Here is a 10,105-nt window from a genome sequence, read left to right on the forward strand (position 1 = left end):
GGGATGGCTAGGGTCAGGAAGAGTTCATAATGGGCGAGCTGTAACATCACTGTGCTCCCAAGAGGTATGTGTAGAGGGGCAGGGGGTTGTTGGGTCTTCAGTATACTCTGGAAAACCATCCAAGGGAATAAGGATGAGTTGGAAGATGAGGGCTGGGATATAAAGCTTGCGGCGCAGATCACTAGCGTTCTCATCTGTTGTCCGTCTGTTGTCCTTTCCGAAATGTATCCTTGGTTGCAGTCCAATCCCTAGGGGCAGGTGTTCACACCCTAGTTATCACCAGTCTCAGCAGAGAGGCCAGGGACTGAATGGATGATGAAGGAGCCAATTCGTCCCCTGCCTCTAGAGGAAGAACTGCAGTACGCAGATGAGCTGTCTTAGCTGGAAAGGCTGTGGAAATATTGCAGTGCCTGTCCTATTGATGCATCAGGGACTTTGATAGATACATGGGGGACTTAAATCTCCAGTGATATCAATCTGGCCCCTTTAGGAAACATTGCAGTTTCTTATTTAATTTATTTTAATTTAAAAGGGTCTTAAAGAATAATGTTTCTTTGGGATATAAAATCAGCTATCTCACTAGTTTCCTCTGTGCGGATATTCCAAGCTGGTAATTTTTATATATTAAAGGGACATGGCATGCTGGCTAATTTTATGTCTGTCTATCTATCTATCTATCTATCTATCTATCTGTGTATATAGATAGAGAGAGAGAGAGATCTATAGATGTATATAGCTATATAGATAGATATTGATAAATATATTGATATATAGATATCTATATATACAGTAAATCTATCTATCTATATATATAGACAGATATCAATATATCTATATACTGTATATATATATATCAATATCTATATCTATCTATATAGATCTCTCTCTCTCTCTCTCTAAATATATGTGGGTGTGTGTGCAAAATTAGCCAGCCTGCCATGTGTATATATAGATATATAGATAGATATATAATTCTACATCTGCTGCAGTTTTCTGTTGCATAATTTATTTCATCTCTAATTTTAAAGGAACATTGAACTCTTTTACTGGACTCTGTATACATTTCTCTAGGGCAAAAACTGTCCTACTTTTTCCTCCCTGGTATCTGTTTAGTGCTAGGCCATTTTCTTCTGAAACTGTAAACTACCCTTGGTGAAATAAATGAAGTCACAGTTGGAATACAGTTTACTGTACAGACTTATCACCGCAAGATAAGAGCGACATGACACACACCAAAACTTTCTAAGCATTTTTCCTCTCTTGTGCTCTATTAACATCTTTCTGTTAGCTTGAAAGGATACTCATTGCAGAATTGGTGCCATTACATCCAAACAGCAAGGGTAAGGACAGAAGTGGCTGGAGGAGAAGGGTAATTCAGTGGTTAGGGTGTTAGCTTGTGAATGGCTATTCTTCCTCAGATTTCTTGGACAGCTGAGGGCAAATCTCCACAAAAGAGACTGGTGCCTGGCCACCTAGGGAAATCACAATATCCGGGTTAGGAACCGAGGCTCCCTAGACTGTGTGGAGCGTGCTAGGCACCTGGGCTTGGGCCCTGCAGAAGCTAGCAAAGCGAGCAGAAGTCACCTACTTCAGCCAAGAGAAGATAAAAAGACACTGCCAAATGGAAGCAGATCAGATAGGGTGGGATGCCTCCCACCACTCCTGATCCTCTTTCTTGGGCGAAACACACCTCACGCATTGTCAGCAGCCTGATTCGGGACAACAGGCAAAGTATTCCCTTTGCTTGGGGAGTCCACCCTCGCTGTCCCATGCCTCCTTGCCACGTATTTCTGGGCTCCTGCGCTCCCCTGTGCCTCCTTGCTGGGACCTGCGCCAACCTGTGCTTCGTGCAAAGGCACGGGGCAGCGTGGGACAGTGTGGAGGTGCTAGGTGGTACAGGAACCAGAGAATCCCTGGCATCCCATGCCTCCGCGTTAGGGCCCATGCTGACTTGTGCCTCTGTGTGAAGCACAAGTCAGCAGAAATCCCAGGGCATGACTCAATAAGCAGGGAAAGGCAGATGTCCCAAGAGCTTGAGGGGCCCCGTTGCTGCCCAGGAATCCCCAGGGTGCTCAGGATCGGGCCCCTCAAACCAATGCTGCCCAGGAATACCCAGGGTGCTCAGGATCGGGCCCCTCAAACCCCTGCCATAAGCAGATAGATATGGCTCCTGCAATAAACTCAGCACAAATTATTAGTATCTTCTTTCCTGGCCACAAATTTGGGCATTTATGGTGTGACAAAAGGTAGGGACAACTTTGTTTTTGCTTTGTGTGTCTCTAAAAATGTTTATGGAGGCACAAAGGTGACCTCTGTTTCCATCCTACAGACGTACAAGTCCATTGTCCAGCTTTAAGTACCTGTAGGGTACTAAGATAACACATTTTTTTTCCAGGTTTAATTTTAATTACTGGTAAATGCCATTCAAGCTGTACGCCCTGTGCCTGTTTTGATGCAAGTCAAAGCCCAGGACAGTCAAACCCAGGATAAACCGATGTCTGTCCTTAGCCTTTCTGATTTCTGATTTGTAGCCTTTCTTTCTTAGCCTTTCTGATTTCTACAAGTATGTACTGAACCTGGAGGTACATAGTACCTCCACCTCCTGTTTGTCTTAAAGTTGCACACCCAAAGCTCTTGTATTTAGGGTCTTCTTGCTGAAGTTGATTCAGTGAGTAAGTGGGAGAGTTGAAAACACAATACACATAGCCTGACTCCTGGTTGTAGTCACAAGACTGTGCCATCATCATACCCTGCATGTGCTTTATTATCATAGCATGAACTCTTCTTGCTTAATTGATACAGTACTGTTCGGGAGATGAGCTACAAAGCTTTCTATGTAGTTTGTCATGTGTATCATAGATTTTGCAAAGCTGGATGTAAACTGATTTGAAAACAATATTTGTATACATATTTAAATAGGATAATATTTGCAGGCTCTAATATTTTGCTGCTTTCCATCCAATTTTATTCCTGTGTTTGTTTAATTGGATCTCAATGCAGAATCTCTCTGTTGCTATAGGATAATGAGGGCTGGTAAGTGTTTCTCACTTATTTCTATACAGTATCAATATGTGTATTTGCATCACATAATTTTTAACGTTGTCAGCACCCCATTACTTCATCTGTCCTACTTTTGAGGACCTGTAACATAGCAAGTGGGGTTGTGACCCAGAAAACAAGCCTATTTTATAGCCTCTATTCCACAAAATTATCGTGCATCAGCACATGCATGACGAATAGGTCCAAGGAGGTGATACTTCCCCTCTATCGGGCGCTGATCAGACTGCAGTTGGAGTACTGCGTGCAATTCTGGGTGCCGCAATTCAAGAGGGATGCGGATAACCTGGAGAGGGTCCAGAGAAGGGCCACACGTATGGTTAAGGGCCTGCAGACCAAACCCTACGAGGAGAGACTAGAGAAACTGGACCTTTTCAGCCTCTGCAAGAGAAGGTTGAGAGGCGACCTTGTGGCTGCCTATAAGTTCATCACGGGGGCACAGAAGGGAATTGGTGAGTATTTATTCCCCAAGGTGCCCCCGGGGGTTACAAGAAATAATGGCCACAAGCTAGCAGAGAGCAGATTTAGACTAGACATTAGGAAGAACTTCTTCACAGTTCGAGTGGCCAAGGTCTGGAACGGGCTCCCAAGGGAGGTGGTGCTCTCCCCTACCCTGGGGGTCTTCAAGAGGAGGTTGGATATGCATCTAGCTGGGGTCATCTAGACCCAGCCCTCTTTCCTGCCTATGCAGGGGGTCGGACTCGATGATCTATTGAGGTCCCTTCCGGCCCTAACATCTATGAATCTATGAAAATGCTTCAGTGGGTATGTCTATACATGCAATTAATTCAAAGCAATAAACTCTGGTGAATATTATGTTGGAGTTTATTGCTCCTGGGTGTGCCATTTGAACATGTGTGTGGGACCACAGCATGTTGAGCTGGGTTGGATCACCCCCAGCTGGCAGGGGATCTGGGGGTTCAGCCTGCCAACCTGGGACTTCTCCGACTCGGCTCAATGTGCTTTGGAGGGGATGGCTGGGGCATGAAGGTGCTCCAGTGTGGGAGCTAGCCAGCCCCAGCCAGCCCCGTCAGCATCTACATGTGTATTGCAGCTCATTAAAACACCATCATAGGATCATATTTATATTGACAAGTACTAACCAATAGTGCTGCTTATTAGTTTCCTGCGGCCTAATAGGGTCACACATGTAGACGTAGAGACTACTGCAGAGCTAATTAGGCAGCTGTGCAGTAAATGTCCAGTGTAGACATGTCCAGTATGTGCTTAATCCCAGTGAAGTCCATGTGATGTTAAGTATGTGCTTAAAAGCTTTGCTGAACATAGGTGCAAATAAACATATCCTTACATTTAAGCACATATGTAAAACTTGTGCTTAGTAGGAACTTAAACTACTAAGCTCAAGTTCCCCAGATCCATAGATTATCAAGCCAGAATTTACCCTGTGATTATCTAGTCTATTCTATAGGACTTGTCTGAATGCCTTCCTCTGTGAACTGAACATATCTTTTAGAAAAAAGATCTACATCTCCTGATACGTGCTTTCTTCACCAGAAAAATGGACGGTTGTGGGTTTTTTCTTCTTTTCTTTTTTGCAGGTACTTTTCATCATCCCCTAGAAAGAGGACTAAACCTGCTTATCTTTCTTCGAGCATCTGATGGAATTTATTGTGATCGGTTGGATGGAATAAATGTCCACCCAGGAACTATTGGTATGCTTTTTCCTGGGAAAAAAACAACAACCCCATGTTCAATGGAATAGTCAAATTTACAGCTATTCAGCCCAGTACTATGTAGAGTCACTATAACCTATTTGTGGAAGAGTTTCGACAAGGCTGTCAGCAAATGTAACAATTCATAGATTCACAGATAGAATCTATGAATTGTTACATTTGCTGATAGCCTTGTCGAAACTCTTTCACAAAATTGTATTGATATCAAATGATACTGACTCAAAATATTTCAGTTTGTTGAACTGACCTGGACCATTTGTTTTGAGTGAGTTCCATATAGGACTACATTCTTCCATGGTGGCAACATGGCCTTGTGGGTATTGTAGTTCAAATGCCTGATATGCATATTTTCTTCAGTTTCCTTAGCTAAGCTATGTGTCCCATGATGCAATTCAGTCTTCTCCACAAAGCAGCATGGTAGATCATGGGAATCATGTGACCAAGGATCATAAAATGATAGAAAGTGAGGGTTGAAGGGACCTCAGGAGGTCACATCTAGTCCAACCCCCTGCTCAAAGCAGGGCCAGCCCCAAACAAAATCATCCCACCCAGGGCTTTGTTGAGTCAGGCCTTAAAAACCTCCAAGGATGGAGGGTCCACCACCTCTCTAGGTAACCTGTTCCAGATGCATCCAAGGAGAGGCAATCTGGAGAGGGGTGTTAATCCATGGGAAAATGGAAGTGTACTTCCAGGCACCAGAACTACAGCTCCAAAGAGACAATGTGTCACCGTAGGGAAATGCAGTTTAATAATGATTTGACTTAGTGTTTAACTATAATATGGGAGCAATTCCGTTACCCCTTCTGGGTGTGCATAAGCCATCTTTAGAGAGCATAAAGACCTTAAATGCTGGAGGGTGCAAATGAAAGAGGAACAGTGACAAAAAACCTTGGTCATATCCTGTTGGCTCTCTCTTTCAGCATCCACTCCTTGCCACTGTGTGACACAGGATACCAGGCAAGATGGACCTATGCATGGTCTGATCCAGTAAATGGCAGTTCTTACGTTCTTATGTTTTATAGAAAAAATCACCCTCTCGAGTTGTGCAGATAGCTCCTTAATCCTATAATGGGAACACTCACATGCCAGAGGGGGTAAAAGAACTGCTTCTACACATTACTCAGGTAACTCAGGGTTGGTTGCACTTTGGTTGTCCACTGAGTGAAACAGTGGGCAGTTCAACAAATTGGAAAGAAAAAAAAAGTCAGTGCAGAAACTTGAACATGTTTCATTTTAACAGGAAATTAAATCAGTGCAGGAACACAAACATGTTTCATTTTAACAGCCAAACATTATGACGTTTCCAAACTGAATGTTTTAGAGCTTTTCTTAATGTGAAAAGTTTCAATATTTCAACTCTTGGTCCTGATTGTAGAACTGTAATTTTTTTTTTTTTCACTTCCACTTTAGCATTTGACTACATAGCTCCACAATTTAAATTATTGGGAGTTGTATGGCTGTCCTTGCTTGGCATTGCAAGTCTCCCACTAATCACCTATATCTAGCTTACCAGGTGAGTCTGCATGTCCATTAATGCACTTTTGCTACTGTGCATTAAATTTAGTACCTCTGGGCACTTTTACACATTCTCTGAGGGCAGGGGGCATGGTGCTTTAATTAGAGTGGCTCTGAGAATTGCTTTAATCAAAGCACCACTGTGTCTCATGTATCAGCATCCTTGCGCTTAAAAATGCCAGTTGGGGTGCTTGAACTAAAGCTCATTCAATAAGATTTAGTTCAAGCACAACCACTGCCATTTTTATGCATGGGGACACTAATACATGAGATGCAGGAGCATGGCAATTAAGTCTGCATGGCAATCATGGCAATCAATTAATTGAGTCTGCTCAGACACTGGAATTCAATCTTGTCAGAGCAGCTGCCGTGCTCGTGTATCGCTGCCCTCTAATGTGAGGTACTAAGTAAATGTGCATTAGGCTGCCCTAATGCGTGGTAGTGAAAGCAGCTGCTTTTTTAGTGATGCTTAACGTGCTGTAGGCTAATTTTACTGCACATTGGCGTATTAGCACGGTTTTTGCCATGACACACTACTGCACAGTAAAATATGCTACTGTGCATTAAAGCGCACATGTAGATGCACCAACTGTGGGGTCAAACTTGCCTGTCAAACTGGAATGAATATTCATTTGCTATTCTCACAGGATCAGTCCAGATGAAAAACATGCAGAAATGTTCAAAAGTCTTTTGAAGAGAGGAGACTAAAAAATGGCTCTTCATTAAGGCACAAGTTCTTTATGTTCACTGGTCTTACCTTTTCATTTGTTCCAGGGGTTTATGGGAAGGTGCAGATGCACAGTGCTTATCCTAAGAAATCCTGGACACATCTTGGAGCTGACATTGCACCTGGCAATGAAAGGTGAGGGTGTTCCTCAAAGTCAGTAATTTGGTGTTCTCGGGTAAATTTGAGGGGTTGTTTTTTTTTTTTAATGTATTGTCAGATACAGATTTTAAAATTAAAACAAAGGCCTCAGTGTGATGGGCAGTGTACAAACCACAGTTCCTTAACACAAAAAAGAAAGTGCAAAACCCCAGGGTTTTAACATTTTTATTCATTTCAGTCCAGAATGAAACATTAAGTAGTCACTGAAGCAACAACTGTCTCTGCAGGGTGGTAGTGAAAGCACTTTCTGGTGGTACGTAGGAGCATAGGGAAGAAGGGCTGAAAGGGACCTCGTAAGGTCATCTAGTCCAGTCCTCTGCTCAAGGCAGGGTCATCCCTGACTACACCATCCCAGCCACATGTCTGTTTAACTTGTTCTCCAAAACTTCCAGAAATGGAGATCCCACACCATGGGAGGCCCAGGTTTAAATCTCCTGTTATAAATGACTCTGCAGACATTGAATCCTAGATCCTACATCAGTGTGCTACCCATGGGACTATTAGCTATCCTAAGGATGCATAGCTTCCTTTGGAAGTTTTATTCTGGACTGGAGAAATCTTCCTTATGACATTCTCATTGAAACGTATATATGGCCACAAAATGTATCCATGCAAATTGGCATTTTTTTCAATAGAAAAAAAAAAGAAGGTTCTTTGAAAATGTTTTAATTGCTCCAGTTCAAGCACACAGGGTAATACAAAATTCATAACTGAGCTAGACATGAAAGATCACAGTTTGGAGAAAGTTTATTTCATTTTAGGAAAGGAAAGCTGAGTCTCAGAGAGATTATGTAGCTTGCCCAAGGTCACATAGAACTGTAACAAGGACTGGAATTCACCTTAGATCTACCAAGTCCTAGGCTAATACTCTAACCATAAACCCACTTTTTATATAATTTTTTCTAATTCTTCTTTCTTGAATGGAAAGCTGTTCAATAAAGACTAATGTAGTATCTCAAATGGGGTCATTTATGAAAAAGGATGCTTGATAGGCAAGGAGCCATGATGTGTGTGCTGACATCACTTATAGAGAGTGCAGGGAGGGAGCTCCTTATACTGCTGGCCATGACACAGGTCTCATTAACCAATGTGGAGACACCAGAAGGAAAGAAACCCCTATAGACACTGAGAATGAACTGGAGAATGGAATAGTTCAAAGTCACTGAGCAAATGGAGGTAAGTTTATGGCTAAAAACAAACATTGGATTTCTCTTGGGACAAAATCTTTTATTCAGGGATCCTACAGACCTACAAGCCCATTGCCCCACTTTAAGTACCTGTGAAATCTCTGAGAAACCACTTTTTCCCATGACAATCAGAGGTAATTTGAGTCCATTGCCATCCAAGCTGCATGTGGACATGAAGGTCTTGTTCCTGTTCCAACACAAGTCAAAGGCTGGGACAATCACACCCGAGATAAACGCAAGGTCTGTTTTTTTTCCTATGTATTTCATTGAGTATTTTGTCTTAGATTTGCCTTGGCAAGTTCTTCATTCTTCTTTGAAACTTCTCTGAATATAACCTTTCTCATCGCTGTTATTTAACTTTTGTGCGGTTCAAGGATTTTGCTCACCGATGAAGTGGACTGGAGTCATGGTGGAAACATTGTCATCAGTTCCTCCTCTTACGAGCCTCACCAAGCCGAGGTAGTCACGGTTAAAGAGATCAGGAACCATAGCATTAAAATCCACGAGCGCCTTCTCCACAGGCATATAGGTAAGAAACTTGTCTTTCATAGCACCTGCCTCCTCTTTATCCCTTCCCATGTTTTTATTGCTTTGTTGCATGACAACTTCATCACCTGGCCCATTATTCCTGTATTGCTTTGTATATCTTATATTGAATGACAGTGAGAGATTTTGCCTCCACCTTCCTGATGATGTGTCTTCATTTCTTTTTTCTGTATGCTTCTTCATGCCTGTACTAAGGGGCAGGATGTTCAAAGAAGAGTAGGCAATGCAATTTGAATATTAATTGGAATGATAAAGTTAACCACTTTTGAAACCCTCCCCCCCCCATGTATGTATATAAATTAGAGCTGTCAGAATAATGAGGGGAGGAAAATTGGTTTCATTGCAAAATATATTTTGAAATATGAAATTTCAGAAAATGTGGACAACCTCTAGTAGAGGAGGTGGTCAGAATCGCAAAACTTTTGCTGTGATTTTTTTAAATTTTGAAATGTGAATTATTGATAAAATTTTACACCTTGAAACATGTTGACAGGTTTAACATGGATACAAAATGCATAGATATGAAATATATATATGACACGTATATAGTTATATAATCTCACCTATATCAGGACCTACTTAAATCATAGCAAGGTGAAGGGGTTTTTGAAGCCTGCTCACAATACTTCATAGATATTTCATAGATATTTCATAGACATCAGGGCTGGAAGGGACCTCAGAAGATCATCAAGTCCAGCCCCCCGCCCAAAGGGCAGGAAGGCAGCTGTGGTCATAGGATCCCAGCAAGATAAGCATCCAGTTTCATCTTGAAGGTGTTCAATGAAGGCGCTTGAACCACCTCCGGTGGCAGGCTGTTCCAGACCTTGGGGGCTCGGACAGCAAAGAAATTCTTCCTTATGTCCAGCCTGAAACGGTCTTGTAGTAGTTTGTGACCATTCGACCTCGTCATCCCTTGGGGCGCTCTGGTGAACAAACGTTCCCCCAGATACTGGTGGTCACCCCTGATAAACTTGTAGGTGGCCATCAGATCACCCCTGAGCCTGCGCTTTTCCAGGCTAAAGAGCCCCAGGGCTCTCAGCCTGTCATCGTAGGGTCTGCTTCCCTGACCTCTGATCATGCACGTGGCTCTTCTCTGGACTCTCTCAAGCTTCTCCACATCCTTTTTGAATTGTGGAGCCCAAAACTGGACACAGTACTCCAGCTGCGGCCTCACTAAGGCCGAGTACAGGGGGAGAATGACGTCCCGAGATTTGCTTGAG

The 10,105-nt window shown here is 42.7% G+C and overlaps 1 protein-coding gene across 1 annotated transcript in view; it reads left to right on the forward strand.

Annotated features, from left to right (window-relative positions):
- Nucleotides 1-10,105, forward strand: part of LOC102376036 (fibrocystin-like) — a gene marked incomplete at its 5' end in the record, with an annotated part of 317,838 nt that overhangs the window by 193,621 nt on the left and 114,112 nt on the right. Inside the window, 4 exons of the mRNA XM_025206503.1 lie at nucleotides 4,617-4,730; nucleotides 7,041-7,128; nucleotides 8,388-8,579; nucleotides 8,714-8,868. Of these exons, the coding sequence (XP_025062288.1) occupies nucleotides 4,617-4,730; nucleotides 7,041-7,128; nucleotides 8,388-8,579; nucleotides 8,714-8,868 (549 nt within the window). The remainder of the gene's footprint in view (nucleotides 1-4,616; nucleotides 4,731-7,040; nucleotides 7,129-8,387; nucleotides 8,580-8,713; nucleotides 8,869-10,105) is intronic.

Source organism: Alligator sinensis, unplaced genomic scaffold (assembly GCF_000455745.1).
Source record: "Alligator sinensis unplaced genomic scaffold, ASM45574v1 scaffold293_1, whole genome shotgun sequence".
Taxonomy (NCBI): Eukaryota; Metazoa; Chordata; order Crocodylia; family Alligatoridae; genus Alligator; species Alligator sinensis.